This window comes from Urtica dioica, chromosome 5 (genome assembly GCF_054948205.1).
Source record: "Urtica dioica subsp. dioica isolate 48M chromosome 5, U.dioica_male_clone48M_v1_H2, whole genome shotgun sequence".
Taxonomy (NCBI): Eukaryota; Viridiplantae; Streptophyta; class Magnoliopsida; order Rosales; family Urticaceae; genus Urtica; species Urtica dioica.
This window is the reverse complement of record NC_142760.1, coordinates 3,431,210-3,457,025: the sequence shown is the minus strand read 5'-3', so window position 1 is coordinate 3,457,025 and position 25,816 is coordinate 3,431,210. Positions and strand designations below refer to the sequence as shown.

The 25,816-nt window shown below is 38.7% G+C and overlaps 1 protein-coding gene and 1 pseudogene across 1 annotated transcript; one reads left to right on the top strand and one right to left on the bottom strand.

The window, feature by feature from the left end:
• Positions 1 to 13,818: 13,818 nt before the first annotated feature.
• LOC149394871 (uncharacterized) lies at positions 13,819 to 16,077 on the bottom strand (annotated as a pseudogene).
• Positions 16,078 to 17,039: 962 nt separating this feature from the next.
• Positions 17,040 to 19,319, top strand: RID2 (S-adenosyl-L-methionine-dependent methyltransferases superfamily protein). Its single transcript, XM_089616098.1, has 8 exons — positions 17,040 to 17,303; positions 17,402 to 17,485; positions 17,579 to 17,634; positions 17,917 to 17,973; positions 18,337 to 18,386; positions 18,503 to 18,655; positions 18,744 to 18,882; positions 19,062 to 19,319. The coding sequence occupies exons 1-8, from the start codon at positions 17,129 to 17,131 to the stop codon at positions 19,224 to 19,226; spliced, it is 879 nt and encodes a 292-aa protein (XP_089472224.1). The 5' UTR covers positions 17,040 to 17,128; the 3' UTR covers positions 19,227 to 19,319.
• Positions 19,320 to 25,816: the final 6,497 nt, after the last annotated feature.

Sequence of the window (25,816 nt, the reverse complement as noted above, 5' to 3'; positions counted from 1 at the left end):
TAACTCGCCGCAGCGAATATTACACTTCGCCGCGGCGAAGTCAAATCTTAGCCGCGGCGAGATTATTCTACAACGGATTATTATGCGTTGTAGGAAGGCGATGAATTTTTTTTAAAAACTCGCCGCGGCGAAGAAAAATTCTCGCCGCGGCGAGACTAGGATTTCTAATTTGTCTGCTCTCGGTATCTTGTCTCGCCGCGGCGAATAATATTTCCCGCCGCGGCTCGAATTACTTGCCGCGGCGAGAAGTATAGTTCGCCGCGGCGACAATCATTTATTTTCAATCCAAAATCAGTTTTTACACGGTACTAGCACCTGAAAATAATCTTCAATACAAAAAATATCTAATATATACATTCATCTTCAAATATCCTCATTTTCAAAACACTCAAAATAATATATACATCTACAACCAATCCATAATTCAATAAAAAAAACTAGCTAATCATCACAGTTAATAAATGTTTGTACATAACTTACCCATTCTTCCCTAACTCTCTCTAAATCCTCTTTTGTATAGGATTTCTTATTTTCTAATTTTCCTACACCTCCTACGACTATATCACGCATATAAGAAATGACAAAATACCCGCATTCCGTGTTTCCCGTTTGTCTCGGAGCGTCCCAAGCCTTGATGTACGTTTATTGCCCATTACTATGGGCGTTTTGATGCTCGAGCTTGAAATCAACAAGAACCCTATATAACACGGAGATTATAAGAGAAAAAACATCTAGAACGATTTATAATGAAAATTATTTAAGAAATCAGAATATTACCTTTTTATCAATCGATTTAAATCGATTGGGATTTTATTTCTCAACGGGTCAAAGAACATAGCGCTATTTCTCCAAAGGTCGAGGACAACGAGCATCCAATGCGCACCTTTGTTATACGGCATCAAAACTAATTCACCAAATTTGCAATCTCGTACCACGTTTCCAACGTCCTTGACTCGTTTTGACAAATAAGCCTCCTCGTCGTCATTTTCGATATACGAACTTAAGCTCGGATTTATAAAACAATAATTTCGAGTCTTCTTCGCCTTTTCTAGCCTCGAGCGTAGATAGCTATGACAAACAAATGTTTAGTTGATCAAAACACTAAATATTGAATATTGATATTAAAAAACGCATATAAAGAAAACTCTTACTCCATATAAACCGTTATGCTCCCCGCGCCAATTTCCAAGTATTGCAAAAAATCAAAAATGTCTTCAAATGACACCGGAATCGGGATAGCCGCGAGACTTGGACTAACATTGACCATAATCACATCCCCTTCCGGTAACATTACTTTGTTGGCATGTTGAGCGAGCAATCGATACTTGGGATTAATCACATTGTACGAAATCTTCTTAGCATCATCGATGCTAGCTTCACTCTCAAAACCGAGCTTTGAGAGTTGTTTGACAACCGGACCGCGACTCTCTATTCCCGTGTCCATTTCCATGAGTCTCTTCGGCCATGAGACAAACCCGCCTATAGCATCTTCAATGGTTTGAGCTTCTTCGGTGGGAATTGGCAATTTTGCTTTTTTAATCAAAACCCCCAAAACGGCCACGCGTAAATTTCCTTCCTCCAAAGGTGAGAAATGAACTACGCCTCCATTCATGTACGCTCGCCCATTTGCAACATGAATTGTGCCTCCGAACTCGGTGTCATCAATGAAAAGAAGACACTCGACGCTTTCATCCGAACTCGGTGTCACCGGCGTGGTTGGATTCAAAGAGCAACTAGCACGAACACTATTGGGTTTTTCCACAACAATAGGATCGATCTTCGGACGATCATCAACAATGATAGGATCGATCTTCGGACGATCATCAACATCGTCGTGTTCTAAGCGAATCAAGAATTTTATCAATAACTTAATACCAAAACATTTATCTTTAATAAATAGATAAAAAAAAATTAAACATACCTAAAGAGACCGCTTCATTGACGTGTTCTTCAACATTTGCCATCTCTTTATCATCAACAACCTTCGCGTTGAGATTCTCTTCCACTTGCTCGACACTAGGCGACTCGACATTAATGCTACCATTTCCACCGAATGCCTTCATCACCAAAGACTTTAACTCGCTCATTTCCCGACGCATCTTCATTACTTCTTCGTTGGGCGTTGGAGGAACAAAGTACTTAAAACGCGACGTGTGTTTGGATTGACCGCAAACTCGCGACGTTCCCAAAGCTTCTTGCAAAACACTCTTTCCCGATTCCGGCAACCATGTCCCTTGCGATGCTTGTTGTGATAACGTTTTCTACACATAAAATTATTTGAAAATAAAATTACAAGGTTAATTGTTATAACAAAGGTAAAGAACTTACGATTTTTTCTCCCATCAATTTGTCTTTCTCATCCTTGTAGTTATCTACGTCTTTCATTCGCGAGTCAATCCAAAGTTCCTCTTTCGTAGGCCATTCCCCCGTTTCGTCATGCTAGTAAGAAGTAATTATATAATAAATTAAAAAATAATTGCAACATTTGAAATAACTAAAAGAAAAAAATGAATCTAACCTTTTCTTGATCAAGCTTTCGATATCCATTTCGGCCCGTTCGAGATTTGTACACACTTTTTCCGATATTTGATTTCCCATGTTCCGATGTTTGTTTGAACATTTCGGTTCGTCTATACTCAACAAATGCTATCCAATCTTCTTCGGTGATACTTGTATAGTATTTCAAAATACAAGCCGGTCTCTTTAAGGCGATTGGTTCGTTGATTATGTCTTTGAGTAGATCGTTGTATATCTCATGACGAAATAACCTTGCGGCTTCTCCGACTCTCATAAGGCAATCGTGTTTTTGTTCGATAGGAATCGTAAATCCTTCTTGCATTTCGTTCCAAATCCGTTCTTTAATTTGGGCGTTGTCTTTACATCTCCAATCACGCATCGAAAGTGGAACGTGTTCTCTTGCTAACACGCCAAAGTAACTCGACAACTCATCACCCTCTTTACCGATTGGTTGCCCTTTATCATCAAATTGTACCGGGATTTTTTTACCAAGTGTTTTAGCCTTATTAACCCGACCCATAAGAGTGTTTCTTCGTTTTCCTTGTTCATCAGAGTTAAGCGCTAGTTGTCTTCTAATTTTTCTTTTACCACTACCGCTAGAAGTAGTAGTAGTGGACGACGTTGAATCTAATAAACAAAATTCAAAACATAATTTCAATTTTCAACTCAAATGTAATCAAAATTTCAACTCAAATGTAACAAAAATCCAATATAAACTCAACTCCAATCACAATATAAACTCAAATCCAATCCGATTCTAAACAAAAACACAATTTCAATCCCAATTCAATCTAATATCAAATATATTTCTCAAATCAAATCAATATCAAACTTCAATTCAATAAACTCAAATCCAATACAATATATCCTAATTTCAAATCAATATCGAATTCACACTGAATAAGTCCATGTAAAAATGTTCAAAAACATTACCCGGAGTTGGACGAGCACAAGGGCGGCGAAGAGAAGGTGGTGAGATGAGTGAGAGCGCGCGGGGTGAGGGCGCGCGGTGAGGGTGGGCGCGAGCGAGGTGAGACCGGAGGGCGCGCGGCAATGTGAGGGCCGGAGGGCGGTTTTTGGCGCACGGCGAGGTGAGGGAGGGGGCTCAGCGAGAGGGCGGCGTGGGCGCCGAGAGAGATGAGTGAGAGGGAGAGAGCGCGCGGGGGCGCGGGGGCTCAGCGAGGTGAGGGACGGAGAGAGAGAGGGGCCGAGAGAGAGAGAGTGGTGGGGAGAGAGGGACGGGGCGGCAAGAGAGTGGCGGAGAGAGAGATAGGGACGAGAGAGATGAGTAGTGGAGATGAGAAGAAATGAAAGGAATGAGAAATGAGGGAAAATTGAAAAAAAACGCTAAGTATAGATATGAAATGGGCGGGTAGTTAAAAAAATTTGAAATTTTCAGATTTTAAGACGCTCCTACAACGCTTATTCTAAGCGTTGTAGGAGCTCGCCGCGGCGAAGTGTATTTCTCGCCGCGGCGAGATGATTCTACAACGCTTATAATAAGCGTTGTAGGAGCCTCGCCGCGGCGACACCAAATTCTCGCTGCGGCGAGAGTTACCCAGAAACGTCTCGCCGCAGCGAAAATGTGCCATCGCCGCGGCGAGGTAACCCTAGATGTCCTCGCCGCGGCAGTATACAATTTCCGCCGCGGCGACACCTTTCTACAACGCTTAAATAAGCGTTGTAGAAGCCTCGCCGCGGCGAAAGAGAATTCCCACCGCGGCGAGGAATACATTCGCCGCGGCGTAAAATGTATGATGCCGCGGCGAGACTATATGTCTGGGGACATGGTGCTCTCGGTAAGATTTTCGCCGCGGCGACGACGTGTTCCCGCCGCGGCGCAGGACTCCTGCCGCGGCGGGATTTGTACCTCGCCGCGGCGAGATGATTCTACAATGCTAATAATAAGCGTTGTAGGAGCCTCGCCGCGGCGACACCAAATTCTCGCTGCGGCGAGAGTTACCCAGAAACGTCTCGCCGTGGCGAAAATGTGCCATCGCCGCGGCGAGGTAACCCTAGATGTCCTCGCCGCGGGAGTATACAATTTCCGCCGCGGCGACACCTTTCTACAACGCTTAAATAAGCGTTGTAGAAGCCTCGCCGCGGCGAAAGAGAATTCCCGCCGCGGCGAGGAATACATTCGCCGCGGCGTAAAATGTATGATGTCGCGGCGAGACTATATGTCTGGAACATGGTGCTCTCGGTAAGATTTTCGCCGCGTCGACGACGTGTTCCCGCCGCGGCGCAGGACTCCTGCCGCGGCGGGATTTGTACCTCGCCGCGGCGTGATTTGTCGCCGCGGCGAACGCATATTTTTGCCGCGGCGAGGACATTCTACAACGCTTAGGAAGCGTTGTAGAATGTCTTGCCGCAGCGAAGTAAAAATGTCGCCGCGGCGAGTGACACGAGACTGGTGATATAAATTCTCATTTCTGGTCTTTTTCACTTTGAACTCTCTCATAACCTCACTCGAAAAAATTCTCATAACCTCATTCTAGAGCGTCCTCGTTTACTAGTCTCATCTACACATTCAAATCTTGTAAGTTCTTCTTTAACTTGTTCTAATTGTTGTTCTCTTGATAGTTTACTAATTAGAATTGGCAATTTTTTTGTATAATTAGGGTTTTTCTATGAATATGAGAAAGTGGATGTGGGAGAATAGATTGAATGAGATATATCGGAAAGGTGTAGATGAGTTTTGTGATTTTTCTAGAGAGAACATGGTAGATTTGAAATCTATTCGTTGTCCTTGTATTAAATGTGGAAATCATAGACATTTTTCGATTGATGTCGTTCGGACCCATTTGTTTGCATATGGAATAATGACCTCGTATCAAAGATGGTTCTACCATGGTGAGGTTTTTGTTCTACGGCAAATGAGGATGATGTTGAAGATGATATTGATGATATGTGCGGAATGATGAATGATTTGGAGGACGATTTTGTTGAGCGACCGGAATTGTTTGAGTCCATGATGAATGATGCGGAGACACCATTATATGAAGGGTGTACAAGCTATTCGAAGTTGTCATTTTTAGTTACATTATTTCATTTGAAGGCGTCGGGGGGTTGGACTAACACTAGTTTTACTCTATTGTTGGAAACATTGAAAGAAGCATTTCCGAAAGACAATAAAGTACCTTTAAGTATGTATGAAGCAAAGAAGACTTTGGGTACATTAGGCATGAAGTACGAGAAATTCCATGCGTGCCCAAATGATTGTGTTTTATATAGACACGAGTATGAAGATCTAGATGAATGTCCGACGTGCAAAGAGTCACGGTGGAAGAAGGGTAAAATTCCATGTAACGGGGTTAAAGGAGTTCCAGTTAAGGTACGTACATTTTCATCACTTGATTAGGAAATACATGTAGCTCATATTCATTATTTATTACTGATTTTCGTTAAATATATTTCAGTCGTTATGGTACATTCCTCCCATGCCGCGCTTTCGTCGAATGTTTAATAGTGTCAAACACGCGAAGAACATGGTTTGGCACTCCGAAAAGCGTATCGATGATGGTATGTTGAGACATCCTGCTGATGCTGCACAGTGGAAATCATTCGATTTAGAGTATAAGGATTTCAGTGTTGATACTCGAAATTTGCGCCTTGGTCTAGCTTCTGATGGAATGAACCCGTTCAGCATGATGAGCAGTAAATACAGTGTTTGGCCGGTTATACTTGTGAACTACAATCTCCCTCCAAAGCTATGTATGAAGAGAAAGTTCTTGATGTTAATGCTTTTGATTTCAGGACCGAATCAACCAGGAAATGATATTGATGTCTATTCGGCACCGTTGGTCGATGATTTGAAGATGTTATGGGAGAGAGGGATGGAAGTTAAAGACACTTACCATGGAGATTCGTTCAACTTAAGGGCAATGTTAATGTGGACTATTAACGATTTTCCGGCCTATGGAAACTTGTCAGGATACTCTGTGAAATGCTCGATTGGTTGTCCGATTTGCATGAAAGACACATCTTCCATCCGTTTGAAGCATGGTAAGAAAACTTTTTTTATGGGTCATAGAAGATTCTTACCAAGAGATCACTCGTATAGAAGATTGAAACAAGCGTTTGATGGAAATTCAGAAGAACGACCCCCTCCTAGAATTTTGTCTGGTGAAGATGTCTATGAGATGGTTAAAAACGTCAATGAAGTGCTTGGGAAAAGAAAGCGGAGTGCTAGTACTAAAGAATCGTTCAAAGAGAATTCTTGGAAGAAGAAATCGATTTTCTACGACCTTCCTTATTGGAAGACACACTACGTCCGGCATTGTCTGGATGTTATGCACATCGAGAAAAATGTTTGCGAATCGCTTATTGGTATACTTCTTGATGATCCAAATAAATCGAAAGACGGAATACAATCTCGATTGGATCTCAAAGAGATGAATATAAGCAGCATTTTGCATCCCGAGGAGGGGGGTGGGAAAAAACAAAATTACCACCGGCAAAGTCCACTATAGATCGAAAGGAGAAAAAGAACTTGTGTTACTGGTTTGCTTCTATTAAAGTCCCCGAAGGTCATTCGTCAAACTATAAGAGGTTCGTGTCTTTGAAAGATTTGAGACTTACTGGAATGAAGACGCACGACTGTCATGTGCTGCTACAACAAATGTTGCCTCTTGCTTTGCGAGGAATTGTGCCAAAAGATGTGAGGTTTGCATTATCAAAGATATGTGTATTCTTTAACTCGATTTGCTCGAAGGTCATCGATCCAACTCGATTGGATTTAATGCAGTCAGAATTGGTGAAAACTCTGTGCTTGCTCGAAAAGATCTTTCCACCTTCGTTTTTCGACATAATGATCCACTTAACCGTCCACTTGGTACGTGAAGTGAAATTAGGAGGGCCCGTGTTTTTACGGTGGATGTATCCAATCGAACGTTATATGAAAGTGTTGAAAAGCTACGTGAAGAACTACAATAGGCCGGAAGGAAGCATAGTTGAAAATTACATAGCAGAAGAGTCGGTTGAGTTTTGTTCTGAGTATTTAGCTAAAACAGACGAAATTGGGTTACCCAAGAATACCAATTTTGATTCAAAAGCTCTATCTAAAGGTATTTTTTTAACACTTTATTTGTTTATTTAAATTATATATGAACATTATTTTTAAGTATTTGTTTCATTATAGGTACTTATTCGATCGTCAACCGAAAAGAATGGGAGCAAGCAAGTCTCCATGTGCTACACAACGTTTCCGAGGTCAAGCCATTTGTGGATATTCATTTGAATGAGTTGAGAGTGAATAATCCAAAGAAGGGTAGAAATGAAAAATGGTTGCAAGAAGAGCACAACCGTTTGTTTCAAAACTGGCTTGGAAAACGCATATTTATAGAGGCAGGACATTCATCTACGTTGAGTAAACTATCTGGCGGGCCGTCCTCAATGGTTACAAGGTACACTGCTTGGTCTGTTAATGGTTTTACATTTTACACAAGGGAACGAGACAACAAGCATCCCGTACAAAATAGTGGTGTTACATTGTTTGCTGAAGCTTTACATGTTTCGTCGGCAAAAGATAAGAATCCAAAACATGCTTTTATGAAGTATTACGGATACATTGAAGATATTTGGGAACTTGATTATTGCGGGTTGCGAGTCGCATTATTCAAGTGCAAATGGGCAGACAATAATCACGTTAAAGTTGATAATGAAGGAGTTACAATTGTCGACTTTAGACGGATTGGCTACGAGAATGATTAATTTATTTTGGCTTCGCAAGCAAGTCAAGTGTTTTATGTTTCGGATCCAGCAAATCCTGAGTTATCGTTAGTGGTTCATATGAAAGCGAGAAACGGTAACGAAGAAGAAGACGAAGACATGTCTAGCATTCCTCCGTTCACATCAGGATTACCGCCAATTGATCAAGAGGTGGATGATTTTAATGATGACGATGTGTCACATCTACTTCGTAAGGATATAGATCCTATTTTTGTTTGATATTAAACATTTAGATAATGTATTTTCATTTTGGATTTTATGTTATTCCTCTGTGGACAACGTTATTTTTCATTCAAAATTTCTCTATACAATGTCATTTACATTAAAATTACATTTCTCCAACATCACCGCGGCTGAGTACAACTCTCACCGTGGCAGGATAATCTCGCCACGGCGACATACAAATCCTGCCGCGGCGAGGACCCTTCTACAACGCTTAAAAAAGCGTTGTAGAAACCTCGCCGCGGCAACGTATATTCCATGTCGCGGCGAGATCATTACGCCGCGGCGGGAATATCACCTCGCCGCGGCGAGACAAGTTCTTAAAAAACACAGACTCTCGGTATAAAAAAATCAAACTCTCGCCGCGGCGAAATACAAATCCTGCCGCGGCGAGGAACCTTCTACAACGCTTAAAAAAGCGTTGTAGAAACCTCGCCGCGGCAACGTATATTCCATGCCGCGGCGAGGTCAGTACGCCGCGGCGGGAATATCAACTCGCCACGGCAAGACAAGTTCTTAAAAAACACAGACTCTCGGTATAAAAAAATCAAACTCTCGCCGCGGCGAAGTAATATTTTAGCCGCGGCGTAGAGAACTCGCCGCGGCGGGGAATATACTGTGCCGCGACGAGAATAGTCACGCCGCGGCGAGAAATGTACCTAGCCGCGGCGAAGAAGCACTCTACCACCTACTCATTCACTTTTTTCCAATATTTAACCTGTTCTCCAACTAAAAATGATCATTCAATTAAAATTTCTACAATAAATAAAACAAACCAAACTAGTCTTAAACATATAACATCAAGTTTCAAACATATATGAAATAAAACACACCAAACGAGTCTCAAACAAAGACTGAAGTCTCAAACACACAAATAAAACACAGTAATCTAGTCATAAACATAAATAAACCAAGCGAGTCTTAAACTGAAACTTAAATTTAAAAAGAGTTTGAAATTTATATGGAAGAGTTGGTGTTGTTGGTTCTTGAAATTTACTCGTCATTCGGTGGTGGTGGTGGTGGGTTCGCCGGATATTGAGGAGGTGCCATATGCGGTGGCCACTGTGGTGGTGCGTACGGATAGTCGGAGTACTGAGGATATGGAGGAAATAACACCTGATTCTCTTGGTTGATGTCCCACCGAGAGTAGAGATCGTTCAACTGATTGATGTGAGAGGCGCCATACTCCGCTTGTTGGTGCATGTACTATTGCGTGTGTTGGAACCCGTCGACGAGATAGTTGGAGCAATGAGCAATGTAGTCGATGGTGGCGGGGTCGATTACCGGAGGCGCTGGTAAGCGCAATAAGGGCTCCGCTTCCCCCTCTTCACCCTCTTCCTCCGCTTCTTCCTCTTCCTCCGCTTGTGGATCCTCCCTAATCTTGTACCGCTCGATAATGGAATCCGTAATAGGCCCCATTGAACTGTGTATCGTATCCCTTTTCGAGCGTGGTACCCCCGCATTTGTACAAAGGCCGGTAATGATCGCCGGATATGGCAAACCGTGTCGTTCATTAGTATAGTCGAGTTTCTTCATCCAATTATAGATGAATCGACCGACGTTAATGGAAAAGCCTTTAACAATGCAGAACAACACCTGGATACGATCCTCGTCGAGAGTGGTGAAGTGCTTGATTGGATAGAGACGAGCGCAAACAAAGTAAATCCACGCTTTAGCGATCCTGGTGAGTTGGTCACGCTTGAGTACCCTTTTTCCTTTTTCAGTGACCCAATCCTCTCCCGGAATGCACAACACCCGCGACATCTCCTCATGCTGCAACTTCTTAGCCATTCTCGATAGCCCTCGTTCTCGAAAGGCACATCTGGGGTCCCAAGAAGATCGTTGATAGCTTCGATACTCATATCGACCGGTTTCCCACGGACCGTCACAACATCACCTTGGGAGTCCGGCAAGTTTGCGTAGAATTCGTACACGAAGTTGACGTTCGAATCGAACTCGGGTACAGCACAATACCTCCCCCAATCATGACCAACTATGCTGTTGCGGATTTGCTTTCCTATATCCGACGTATTGCTTACATTGAATCCTCTCTCATGGATAATGTTACGCGGCAAGATTTTGTCGTAGCGTTCCTCCGCGACCTTGCTAGTAAAGATACTCGAGTTGTATTCCTCTTCGGGAGACTGTTGACGAGGTCGCTTGCTTTTTACTTTACTCTGACCTCTGGAAGAGCTCGGAGCCTTGGAGGCCGTGTTTTTAGTTCGAGGCATTTTCAAGCTCCTACAAAACATAATCATAAACAATTCTACAATTAACATATAACAAATTATATATCAATTCCAAGAATATATATTTAAACATGACAAATTAAAACAATTCCAACAATCACAAATAATTCATAAACAATTCGACCAATCACAAATTCATGAACAATTCGATCAATCACAAATTCATAAACAATTCAATCTCAACATTAATATACATAACCATTTTAACCACTAACCTATGTAACAATATGTCAAACACAATCCGGACATTTCAATTTAACTCAAATTCTCATTCAAATTCACTCATTCAAATTCCACTAACCTAAATTCACTCATTCAAATTCCACTAACCTAAACCCTAATTTCTTGTTCTAAAAAGAGAAAATCAAACAAAACCCTAAATTTTTGAATTCAAAATATCAAACTATATGCAATTCGGGTAAAAACAAGAAATCCATATCAACAACACGAAATTAAATCAATATACACCTTAAAAAACTTTTAAAATCATACCTTACAATGAGGCGGCAAGAGAGAGAGAGAGAGAGGCGCGAGAGGAAGCACGGCGAGGACTCGGCGAGAGAAAAGTGACGGCGAGGACAAGGCGAGAGAGAGATGGCGGCGAGGACAAGGCGACGGCGAGATTTTGGGGCGGCGAGGACGTGGCGAGGGATTTTGAAAGAAAAAAACTGGAGAGATGCGGCCGAAAATGGTTGTCTCGTGTGTGTGTATTGGAAAAAATGAGAAAAAAAACTGAAAACGGCCTTTTATAGTGAAAACCTAAAATTCCTCGCCGCGGCAAAAATATGTCTTCGCCGTGGCGAGGTGTTCCTACAACGGATACTATGACCGTTGTAGGAAAGTCTCGCCGCGGCGAGGATCCTCACTCGCCGCGGCAAGACAGTTTCTAAAAAAACTGCTTGGCCACGGTATCCACCTCGCCGCGGCGGAGGATATTTCTAGCCGCGGCGAAATTATGTCGCCGCGGCGAGAAATATTTATCGCCGCGGCGAATAGATTCTACAACGCTTGTAACAAGCGTTGTAGAAAGTTTCGCCGCGGCGATGTTGAAATTGTGACGCGGCGAGGCCCATCTTCTACAACGCTTTTACCATGCGTTGTAGAAAGTTCTCGCCGAGGCATAAATCACGTGGTGCCGCGGCGAGGATTCTACAACGGATAGTGTAAACGTTGTGGAAAATCTAAAATTTATGTACTTCTAAAACGCTTAACAAAAGCGTTGTAGAATAACTAAGTTTCTACAACGCTTAGCTTAAAGCGTTGTAGAAACACCGAGATTCTACAACGCTTAGCCATAAGCGTTGTAGAAACACTATGTTTCTACAACGCTTATGTTAAGCGTTGTAGAATCCCTAGTTTCTACAACGCTTATGTTAAGCGTTGTAGAAAGTGGGTTGTATAATCCAACATTTGTAGTAGTGTGATGAGGGTTAAATGCCTTTAATTCTGAGCGGTTTTGACTGGTTCAAATCCATAACCTCTAAGCCTTGGTCGCCTATATAAGTGAAGTTTAAGCTCTCATTCAGTACACCGAATTTTAGAGGAAAAATCCTTTGATTCCCCACTGTTCCCGAATACTCTCTTTCCCCAGAAATTTCCTCTTGTCTTGGTGATAGTTTCTCACAGGTTCTAGTTCGCCGAGAGAGTCAAGGTTTTGGTGCTAAGCTTGTCTCTGCAAGTCGTTGTATCCTGGGAGGCTTTCGCTCACGTGTTTCAGCATCCGTGGGAGGGCGATAAAAAGCTTCAAGGAGACCGTCAAACGAGCCTCGGCTTTTTCCAGTTTTTGTTTTCTCCGGTTCTAAGTTCAAAGGTGTAACCGGGTTTTTGTAATCTTTTTACGTATAACTTTTCTATACAACTTGTCTTTTATTTATTTATTTACGTCAATATTATCTGTAATATTGCTAACACGAGCGACGATGGGAGGAGTACAACGAAATAGTCATGGATCTGAAGCTTCTCTCTCTCATAAACAAAAACTACCATACTTTAGAAAACAAAGCTGTTTGATCATATCATATACTGTTTGAAAGAATAGGCTGGTTCAACTCCCTATGAAGAATTATATCATATCAATTCATTTTTTTACATATTAAAGAGAAGATGAAATCCCTGTAGACAACCACAAACATCCACGACAATTATATATATATATGTATATATACGTATATATATATAGAGAGAGAGAGAGAGAGAGAGAGAGAGAGAGAGAGAGAGAGAGAGAGCAACTACATTAAAAAAAATTAAATTCATTCCATAATTGAATTCTATATTAAAGTGCGAGTAAATATAATTATATATGCAAAATCAATCCATTAATTAAAATTAATTACGAAAATGGGCATAGTATAATACATGAATTGACACCTCATGTTTATTGGCTATTTTCAAATAATCTTGAAACGTTGGCTAGTTTAGAATTTCAACGTTTCATGTGGGTTATTTCGTGTAATTTTTCTAAATAAAAAGATTGTTTCATAATTAAGACACTCATCGTTAAATAAGACGAAAATGATTATATCTTCAACCAAAATTCATTTTCATCCAAACAACTTCATGAACATATATTTATTCATACAAAGTCGCAAGGTCATTGGTATTCAAATATTAAGGTTGTAATTCATACAAAGCCGCAACGTCGCTGGTATCTATGAGAAATGGAAGCTGAGACACAAAACACAAACAACAAAGCTGAAACCTCCGCAACACAGATCTCGCCCAAATAGAGAAGGGGGATAGTGTTTAGTGGAACTCCAACCCATTTTATATATTTGGTGTTGAAATCACACAACTTTTGTGTTGATTTAACACCAAATTTTTTTCCAACTCCAACCACAACACCAAATTTCACACGAAAAATATAATTCACTATTATTGTATTATTAAAATTATACAATCTCTTTATTAATAAATATTTCAATAAATAATTATAATGTTTATATTTTTTAATTAAGTGATTAAAATTATTTATTACTTACCAATATTTAACAAAAACTAAAATAAATAAAAAATTGAAATAAAAATTACATTACTAAAAAAATATTACATTTAAATAATTCAACATAAAAAAACACACATTTGAAAGATAGATTACATCACACTAATTACCGGAATTAGTATATTCATTCCACAAGTGCTCAATTAATGCATTTCGGAGTTCAATATGGACGTCTCTATTCTTGATTTGTCGGTGTCGAGCTAAGAATTGTTGAAATCGAGCATCTTCATCACCCGCCATCCCAACTTCTGCATTTGGAACTTCGGCTCGTTCTTCAATGGTTGGATTAACATCGCGTTCATCTTCTATTATCATATTATGCAAAATAATACACGATGTCATGATATCATGTAGCACCTTATTACTCCAAAAGCGGGATGGTCCGACCACAATTGCAAATCTTGACTTCAACACTCCAAATGCACGCTCCACATCCTTTCTACATGCTTCTTGTTTCATTGCAAATAACTTTTTTTTGGACCACATGGATCGTGAATAGTTTGAACAGGGGTCGACCATTTTGGGTATATGCCATCAGCTAGATAATAAGAATCCCAACGGTGCTTCGGAACAAGACATTGTAAGTATATATTTAATTTGTCAATAATATGTATACATTATATATTTTTTTTACTCTTTCATCAATATGTAATAGTTAACTCAAACGAATATGTTATTGGTAGAGGATGCCAAATACAAGAAGGGCCTCAAATTCGACCATGTGTGACCCATTCTTAAGGGAATTGAGAAATTTGCTAGTAACAACTCAAATACCAAGTCCCCGGGTCGTAACCATCGTTCATCGTCATCATTTTCTACCGAGTCACCTGTAACCTCCGGTATGAATTCATTTGATCTTAACATGAACGATCAAGAAGGCACTTGCAATTTATCTGGAAGACCAATGGGTGTAAAAAAAGCAAAGAGACAACAAAAAGATGCTGAAGAATTTAAAAAAATGATGGACAAAACTGAGAGTCTTGTCCGAACTATTAAAGATTCTATTATTGATAGAATTGAAGTTCCGAGACAAAAAAAAAAGAACTTCGAAAGAAAAAGATTGAGCTAGCTCAAATGAAATAAGAGAATAAAATTTTATTCATGAATTTGGATACTATATCCGACCCAAATATGCATGAATTTCTAGTAAAAGAAAAAGAAAAAATTATGCAAAAAAGAGCACAGACGAACCAATATGAAGAACAAGGAGAAGGTTCCCAATATCATGGATCTCAATATCGAGCATCTAATTATCAATGAGATCAAGCTCAGGGAGATCAAACTCAAGGAGATCAAGATCAAGATTTTACTCAGTATTATAATTATCTTAACGGAACTGGAAATAATTTTTTCGGTTATTAAATTGTGTTTTAAGTATTTACTATGTCTTTTAAAATTATGTTATTGTTTTTAGTTTTTATTTTATTTTGTGTGATTAATTTAAACTTTGTACTATATATTTAAATTTTTATGTTTTACTTGAAGTTTATTTTAATGTGTTTTTTGTAGTCAATTTATGAATTTTGGTGTTTTATAAATATTTATAGGGTTAATATATACATATATATATATATATATATAAAATTAATGTTTAATGTGTTATTAAAAGGATTTAAAAAAAGGGTTTACCGTGTGATACAGTGTCACTGTAAATATAGAGTGTGACACTGTATCACACCCTATATTTGCTGATCTTAGAGAGATACATGTGGACTTTATTAAGGATAAATAAAATTTTGGAATAAAATATTTGATTTTATTCCATCTTAATATTTTAAATTAGTTAAGATACACAATAATATTATCTTATTTTTAATAACTAACTTAAGATAAAAAAATTTGCCAAGTAAATTTCTAATGTATAAGTAACTAAACCTGGAAACATGACATTTGCTTTATAGTTTGATTTATTTTTTTAAGAAAAATATTAAATTGTTTTTTTTATTTTTATGGCTAATGATATTTTTGCATTCATTTACTCTCTCTCCGCAGAAAGAAAAACACTTCTCTCTCTCTCTCCTTAAGAAAACTCAGAACAGAAGAAACCCTACTTCTGAACCGCCGCCGCCGCCGCCCCTCTGGGTTCGGACGCCGTCGCTGTCGCGGCTCCGGTCCGGAGGGGAGGGCGATTCTTCACGCCGTCATTATCGCGGCTCAAATCCGTCGACCGCCGAGCTCGAAGGCGGTCTCAGCCACTCCGACCACTCTCCAGAGTTTGGCCACCGCCTAGAGCCCCCCGCCCGGCCCTCGAGCACCCCTTCCACCACCTTAGCTCCGGTCAGCTCCACTGCGTCCACCACCAGCCCCGGCCTCGCCGCCGCCGCCCCCAGCGCCGCCGCCAGCAAGGCTCAGGATCGCCATCCCCGCCCAGTGCAGCGGTGTTGTTGTCGTTCACTGGACTCGTGGGTTCGTTGACGCTGTGCACCGCCGGACTCCTACGGTGCGACCGCCGTCCGCGTACGACCCCCGGAGTGTGGCTCTCAGCGTGCCGTCGTTGTGCGCGTCCGCGTCCGAGCTACCGCTCTCCAACCGTAGTACGACCGCCGTCGGTGTGCGCCGCCGGGCTCTTGCTCTCCGATCGTTGTGCGTCTGACGAAGGTGCGCATATCTGGGCTGATTGGATCGATTTTTGTGGTTGGTCTACTGGTTTGGTGGCTGTTTTTGTTTTCAGTTTAGCTTTAGGATTCTTGGTTGGAGTATGGATCCTTTTAATTTTTATTATGCTTGTTTTGTTTTGGTTTGTTTTGGGCTCGGATTAGTCGTAGTCGCGTCTCCCGTAGTGGATTTCCTGTTAGGTTTTTATCTATGCAGGTTGAGTAGCCACCCTATTCGTGGTTATCGGACCGAGTTTGGTTGGATTTTTTCATCGCCATTCTTTGGGTTTTTTAACGAGCCTCTTGTGTGCTCTATTGGTGCTTGTAATTCTTCCCGTTGCCGGAAGTTTGCACATATCGTTCTTTTACCGGAATTTAGTGTTAGATTCACCTCGACTTAGGTCTTGGTAATCCATGTACTAAGGTGTTATTCTCCTGTATTGATGGGTTTTTTACCCAATTTTAATGGAAAATCCGTACTATTCAAAAAAAAAAAATTATGGCTAATGATGTAATTTTTAAACTTGTAAAGGACCAAAATATACATACACATAAATAAGTGCAATAGCTAATTTATCCCAAAATGCGTTTTAGAGGTTGGAGATATGTGCAAGAAAAATATATGCAACCAAGTTTTAATAAGAGATTCAAAATGTAGGGACCTTCTGATAAATATTAATATTAACTTGCTGGCTTTGTGTGACATACAAACAAGATAAGCCACGGCTTCAAATTTAGGGTTTAAGACACGAGAGGTTCTTCTGCCTCTTCAAACTAATTCCAAGCTTTTCTCAGGTTTTCGTCAGAACAAAAACGACATGTCGTCTAGGCCGGAGCTGCAAGCGCCGCCGGAGATATTCTACGACGAAGAGGAGGCTCGGAAATACACTTCGTCGTCTCGTATAATCAAAATCCAGTCCGAGCTCACCGAAAGAGCTCTCGAGCTCCTCGCTCTCCCCGACGATGGAATCCCTAGACTGCTTCTCGACATTGGTATCAATTTTATTTTAATTTTAGTTTTTTTTATAAATAAATAAAAATTCCTTTCGATAAGTTCTGGGTTTTTTTTTTTTTTTTTTTTTTTTTTGCAGGTTGTGGTTCGGGGCTGAGCGGTGAAACTTTGTCGGAGAACGGCCATGAGTGGATTGGTTTGGATATTTCGGCGTCGATGCTAAGTAATTGATTTTATTTATTTATTTATTTGGAGAATCCTCGGCGATTTTACTAGGGTTTCTATTATGCTTAATTTTGTTAGTTTTTATTTTCAGATGTTGCGTTGGAACGAGAGGTTGAAGGCGATCTCTTACTTGGTGACATGGGTCAGGTAATCAGCTTTATTTTTTTTTTCCAATTTAAATACAAATTTAAGCCATGAACATTAGGCAGTAATGTGCTTTTGTGAGAGCTAAATGATTAGTGTTCAGTTACTTCTTGTGAATTTTCTGTTATTGATGACCGAGTTTAGGATATGAACTTCGAAAAGAGGAAGTTCGCAATTCAGCGACAAGAGTCACGTTTGTTATCTTGCGGTTTAAGTTAATAAAGTAGTGTTGGAATTGAATCGAGGCCGAGGTGGTTAAACAGTGATATTTCTGTGGTCTTTCAGGGATTAGGATTTCGTCCGGGAGTTATTGATGGGGCGATTAGTATCTCGGCTGTTCAGGTTTGTACTTCATTTGCTTTCACCATCAATGGGGCGATTAGTATCTCGGAGCTTTCTTCATTGTAAATCGATTGTTTTGACTTGCTACTTTGTTATCTCAATTTCTCGTCGTTACAATATTTAGTATGGTATTGATCATCATAAATTGACAAAATTGACATTTGGCTGGTTAACATTTTCTCTAAGAATGTTATGACATTAAATTTGTTTAGTTGTCAAAAAATCATTATTGTATCGCATGTATCGAACTCCTTTTTCCCAGAATTCGATATGCTTTCAATGTAACACTACAACTTGTTTTGGAGATAAAATAATTTGATAATTTTCTGAGCAATCATTTTCTTCTTTTTTCGGCTCTTGCAGTGGTTATGCAATGCTGATAAGTCTTCACACGAGCCACGGCTAAGACTAAAGTAAGTAGAAACCCGACCTGTATGCTTATCAAGAATTTTACTTCACATATTTTTCTATCTCAAATTCTGTTTCGATGTTCTAACGCCATTGCTGGTAAATGATAAACCCATTCCAGGGCTTTCTTTGGCTCACTTTACAGAAGCCTCGGCAGAGGAGCTAGAGCGGTGTTTCAAGTGTACCCGGAAAATATCGACCAGCGCGTTTTGATTTTAAACAGCGCAATGCGCGCCGGTTTTTCCGGCGGCGTTGTTGTTGATTTTCCACACAGGTGAGCAAACACAGCGAAAACGTAAAATAATTAAATCAATAAATTAAAACATAATATTACTAATGTGATGATGAATCTTCAAAAATAGTTCCAAGAAAAGAAAGGAATACCTTGTCCTGACTTGTGGCCCGTCTATCGACACTTCTGTTCCGAATGGGAAAACTGAGAATGACAGCGATGGCGATGAGTTTAGCAGCGACGGAGAAGAAGATGAAGAAAATTCGACAGTAAGTGTTGCTAACAATTTTAAGACCAAAATTATTTCCGAATGATTGTTACGTGCTTAAAATTGGGACTACCAATACTAGTCCCCAATATATATTTTCATTAGTATTGATTTGGAATACAAAGGCTGATTCAGATACAATCATTTCGAATTTTGTTTTTATTTTTTGGCTTTCGATAGGTTAGCGTGTCGGAGAGGCACAGAGCGAGGAAGAAGCAAAAGACGGGGAAGAAAGTGAAGGGAAAGGAATGGGTTATGAGGCGGAAGAAAGTGAGGAGAGACAGAGGACAAGAAGTGGCTCGGGATTCCAAATATACCGCCAGAAAGCGAAAATCTCGGTTTTGAACGGATCAACATGCTCATTTTATTTTTATTCTTTCATAAAGACTTACATGAGCGGAAAATTTAGTGAATGAATGTGTGAATTTGTAGTTTTCAGTGATTTGATTTCACCTTTTTAATTTATTTATTATTATTTATTTTACCATGGAGGTCTTGGCACTTAAGAAAAAAACGATGTGGGTTCATTATTGGGTTATATTTGGCCTTTGCCTGATACTGATACTGAATAAGCATATATATTTTAAATTTAGTTCAAAATTTTCATTATATGTGGTGGTGGTAATTTGGTGTACTAGTTTAAATGATAGTAAAAAAATGTTTATTTACAACTTTTAAATAGCATTAATATAGTTTTTTACGAGCTTCTTCTCAGTTGCTGCTGGAGTTCGCATTTTCTTGAAAAACTACTTAAAATAAGTTAGCAAGGTATTTAAATATTTATACGTGATTAGTTATGTTTCTTTTGAAGGGTAGTTAAAATTCAAATCAAATTATCATCAAGTTAATACCAAGGGTATGATATATTTTCAATATACCCTTGAATAATTATTTTTGGTTCTTAAGTTTCTGTCTTCTTTACTCAATATATACTTTGCATGAACAAATGGTACACACCAAACAAAGATAATTCTTAATATTAACTCAGTGAATCTATGAGTCAGATAAGATTGTTACTAGTATTATTAAATATTTCGTTTAATATTATTAACCATAACTATTAATAATATTTATCATTATGTTATTAACCTTTGTATCATTATTGCGAATCCCCTATAATACATAATCTATGACAAATGTTAATAACAACTTTATAGTCACTAACTAACCAATTAATTTGTCATTTTTTCAGAAATAAAATGTGCTAAACAACTTATTACATTACTTACTATTAATCATACAGTTCATACTGACTATTACTGTTAATAACATTAAAATATATGCTATTAAAAATTACTTGATAACACTAATCATTAGAGCAACTCCAACCCACACCAAATTTGGTGTGGGATGAGACATATTTAGTGTGAGTTTGCTCCAACCCACACCAAATTTTACATCAAATTTATCGTAGATATATAATTTCACACCAAATTTGGTGTGAGACTATTCATCTACATCAAGATCGCCAAATGTTCGGGAGTTCCTCTATTCAAATTTGGTGTAATACAATTTTTAATTGCAGTCCACTCCTCAAAATAATTAATTTATTATTTTGACCATAATTTAAATAATATATATAAAAATACATATCATCAATTAAAAAAAGAGAGTAAATAAGATAACATTAATAAAATACATGACATTAATTAAGCAAAATACGTACTAAATAAAATATACTCCAATTATGCTAACAATAATACAGATACAATCTCAATAAAAATTAAACTTACGACACACGACATAATAGAAAAAACAAAATACAAAAGCATGGTTTTGAGTAGCGACCATCAACGTTTTTTGTGTGTTTCATGTGTGTGTTTATTTTCTCTAATTTATTTTAAATATTTAATTTTACCTATGAAATACAATATTTATGTAATCTTTATTCTATGATTTTTAGGATGATTTTTTTTTAAAATTAATTTTGTAGTATTATTAACATAATATTTAATATTATTATAAATTAATTTGATATTGTTGATATAGAAAAATAATATAATATTTAATAAAATTATTATTGACATAACAAATTAATAGAGGGGTTAATATGCAATTAATATGAAGTAATATTGAAAAATATAAAAAGAGAATAGTCTTTTTTGTGTAGGATTTTGTGTTGTGGGTTGGAGTGAAAACATTGTAGCTGTACCAAATTTGGTGTTAAAGTTACATCAATTTGGTGTTGTGGGTTGCAGATGGTCTTATAGGTAATAATATTAATCATTACAAATCTGTAATAAATTTGGATGTGAGGATTCGTGACATTTTGAATAGTTGTTAGATTTTAGTTGACGTTTACATAAATTTTGTTGAGTAATTTAGTTTAGGCCTAAAATATGCCGTGATTTAACTAAATGGATTATACCACAAGTATGATATTCTCAATAATTTTGGACCCAAATCTAATAAATATATTTATAATAAAATTAACTCTTTGCATTGTTGTGACGTGTTGTTCATTCTTTAATAGACTGACATCATGAATCCCTCGGCTGATTTTTTTTTTGTTGTTGAGAAATTGGCGGCATAAATCATCAAACTCTTTCTCTGGACTCAGTTTAGTACTCAAACTTTTTTTTTTTTGCGGGAATAATCACTAAACTGCATTTCTAGTACCGACGTTACTCATTTTAACAATTTAACGGCTCAGATTACACACGGCGGAATACAGACGTTAAAAACAATTAAAGTAAAATATAAACATAATAGAAAAAAAAAAAAAAAACTAATTAAATCGGCCTAAATCCCTAAATCAAAAAATCCCGCGCACAAAATCTTTGAAATCGAAGAGAAGAAGATGGACGAAGAAGATCAACACGAGATTCGCGATGAACACGAGATACACAATGAACACGAGATACACGATCAAGAGCCTGATCGCCAAGGAGATTTCGAACTCATGGAAGAGGAATACCGCGGCGAAGATGAGCAAGAAGAGGCGGTTCATCCACAAAACACGACCCATAATCAGACATGGTGGGCAGATGTGAACGAGGTCTGCAACGAAGTCAATGGAGAAAATGAAGAGTTTGATGGGGTTGAGTCTGATAGCGAACTCGAGAGCATCCACAGTGACGATGACGAACAAAGGCCAAGGAAAAGAGAGTATAACCTGCGCTCAAACCGTGAATCTTTCAAGTTCAGGTTAGGGATGCTTTTCCCTAGTATTGTAGAGCTCAGAAAAGGTTTTGAAAGCAGAATTTATCAAGTCGGATAGGGACTTCAAGTATGAAAGCAATGATCAAACTAGGATACGAGTCCGATGTAAAGGGAAAGCTTGCAAATTGATGTTGTATGCTAGGGTCTTGAACACAGATTATAAAACGGTCAGAATCAACACTCTGATAGATAAGCACGACTGTGACATTGTGTTTGATAATAGACTCGTCACGAGTAGTTGGCTAGCTCATCATTTCATTGATCAGTTTAGGTTTAACCCTAACTTGGACTTTCAAAGCTTCAAGGAAATGAGTTGTGCAACAAAGTTCACCAATGTCACAAAGAACATGTTCTACAGGGCAAAGAAAAAGGCAAGGGAAGCCTTAGAGGGATCTGTTGAAGACCGGTACAAGATACTTGACGATTACTGCAAGGAATTGATGAAGACTAATCCAGGCACAACTGCTCTACTGAAAACAATGATGGTGAATGGTAATAGAGTGTTTGAGAGGGTCTATGTTTGTCTAAATGCTTGCAAGGAGGGCTTCAATAGAGGTTGTAGACCTTTGCTTGGATTTGATGGTTGTTTTCTTAAGGGGTACTACAAAGGGATGTTATTGGCTGCTATTGGAATTGATCCAAACAATTCTCAATTCCCGGTGGCTTATGCAGTGGTTGAGAAGGAAAACACAGAGACTTGGTGATGGTTCATGTCACTTCTTAGTGAAGATCTAGAAATAGAAAATCCTAGCACTTTCACAGTGATAAGTGATCGACAAAAAGGATTGGAGAGAGCTGTGTCAGATGTGTTCCCGGGGGCTGAAGTGAGGTTTTGTGTTAGACATCTACACGCAAATTTGAAGAAGGAGCACAGTGGAATGCTGCTGAAGCAAATGTTATGGGTGGCTGCTAAAGCAACTACAGAGGCTGATTTCAAAAAGAGGATGGGTGAGCTTAAGGAAGAGGATGTGAAGGCGTATGAGTGGCTTTCACAAAAGGATCAAAAGGAGTAGAGAAAATCACATTTCAGAACCAATGTAAAATGTGATATGCTTCTCAACAACCTTTGTGAGAGTTTTAACTCTGCTATACTAGATGCAAGAGACCGGCCAATTATTACTTTGCTAGAGACAATCAGATTTTGGCTGATGAAGAGATGTGCTACAAAGAGGCTTGATGCTCAGGGATGGATTCATCCAGTTGGCAAGCGCATTGTGAAGATTTTGGAGTCCAACAAGCAATTGACAAAGTATTGTCAAGCAACTTTGGCTGGTAATGCAAGGTATCAGGTGACTTTTTCGTGGTACTGAAACTTATGTGGTTAATCTGCGTGGAAGGACTTGCATTTGTAGGAGTTTTCAATTAACATGACTCCCTTGTCATCATGCATTGGCAAGCATTTGGTCTTCTGGCTTGGAGGTAATTGACTTTGTTGATAGCTGGTACACGCATGCGGCTTATACTGCTGCATACAGTGGAGTCATACAACCAATGACAAGTCCAGATCAATGGCTAGACACTGGACTGAACCCCATTCTACCACCACCGGATATCACCCTGCCAAGAAGACCCAAGAAAAAGAGAAACAAAAACAATGATGAAGCAGCTCCTGGTTTTGGCCCCTATCCAGATCATGCCACGAAGCAATCACGAAAGGGTCAAGTCAACCACTGCAGCAAGTGTGGCCAAGCAGGCCATCACAGAAACAAATGCACTAATCCTGTTACTGAGGAGGTATGAAATTGATTATGAGTTTTTATTTATTGAAATTTTGTGTGTATGTGAAAAATATTCTCAGTATTTATTGAATCTGTTTGACAAGTGATAGCAAAGAAAAAGAGGGGAAGACCTGCCAAATCCAACCCAGCACCAGAGACAGTGAAAAGAAGGGAAAGAAGGCAAAGACAACAAAAGAAATCTACTAATCATGCAGCTTCATCTCAGATTGATTCTCAGACAGTGTTGTTTAGGCCAATGTAAAGTCAACGTGAATTTCAATGTGAAGGCCAATATTTTGTAGTCTATGATAGTGAAAAGAAATGGCTTTGTTATCAGCCAAACATTTTGTTATCAGCCTATGTATGGCTTTGTTTTGTGACAATGTAATAGACTAATGTATGGCTTTGTTTTGAAGCCTTATAATTTCAGCAATTTTAGTCTCAATTTCAGTCTAGAGTTTTGTTTAATTTCAGTCCCAATTTCAGTCCCAATTTCAGTGTCAATTCAGTCCTATTTCAGTCTAATTTAGTGTCAATATAACATTGTAAATTCATCACCACCATAACACTGCAAAAGTATCAGTTCAAACCAAAAATTGTCATTGCATTGCATTGAAATCATTCTTTATTACATCACTACAAAACCCTTAAAACAGATACCTTAAAATCTGACTTCGAGCAGAGCATTTGGTCTATTATCTGACTAACCAAACATAACCAAACATGTTCAGAGCACGTAAAAAACTACAACAACAACAATGACAATGACAACGAACAAAGCCATCTTCAGCTTGAAAATCTGACTTCGAAGTCCCGCATTCTCGGATTCTAACATGTTCTTCCTCCTCAGCAAATTGAGAATGATCTGTTTCGATCTATAGCACATTTCTGGGTCTATCCATTTGAAATACCCGCACCCATCATCTTCCAGAGAAAACAAACACAAAGAGGTGACTTTTCGGCGAAAACAAAGACGCGATTCACAATCGTGATCTGAGAGCTTACCTTTTTTGTGATGCAACCGTGGAACCTCCTTCCAGGATTCAAAATTGTCCACGAAGCGCACTCGCGAACAGGAATGCCACAGTAGCAAAGCTCTGCCATGACTGCAAGATCGCGACTTGAAGTTAAGCAGACGAGAGAAAGAAGAAGCAATTTGGGATTTATAAATGAATTCAATAAATAGAATAAATAAGTTGGTGGACTTATAAATGAATTCAATAAATAGAATAAATAAGTTGGTACTCGAATTTATGTTAGATTGAGACACGTGGATTTCCGTCCAAATGTATCGTTAAAATGAGTAACGTCGGTAGTAGAAATGCAGTTTAGTGATTATTCTCGTAAAAAAAAAGTTTGAGTACCAAACTGAGTCCAGAGAAAGAGTTTAATGATTTATGCCCAATTTCTCTTTTTTTTAGTTGCTGAATCCTCACGACGTTCACTTTCATTCTCATAGAAACCGCTTGAATTTTTTTTTTTTTTCATTTGAAGAATTTGGGAATTCGTTTGAGGATAAATTTTATTGACATATTTGTCAATAAATTTAATTACAAAAAATTCCCCTCAACTCTGGGGTCGGTAACAAACTGCCCCCTCAATTCGAAAAAGCCACAAAAAATTATCTGAACTTTGATTTTTTTTCGACTTTTGCCCCTTCCGTCAACATTTCTCAGTTACCGTCTAATAAATGTGTACTTTTTATGCACGTGAGCAATTAAAATGAGGAAAATTATCTTTTTACCCTCCATTTCAACATAATAAATAGGATATTCTATCAATTAAAAAATTAATCATTTCAAAAATCCATTCATAATTGAATTCTTAATATTATTGAATTTAAAAATGTGTTAAATCATGATTCTCAATCACAAATTTAATAAATAAATAAAAAAAAATCGTTATCTTCTTCTTTTTCTTCTTCAGTATAATTACACCAAATCAAAGAACTAGTCTCTGTACTAACATTAAAAACTCAAAGAACTTGTCTGTCAGCGGCTTCGGTGACAATCGGAAGCCCCAGAAGCTGGCCAAGGAAGCACAGCGAAGATCTGT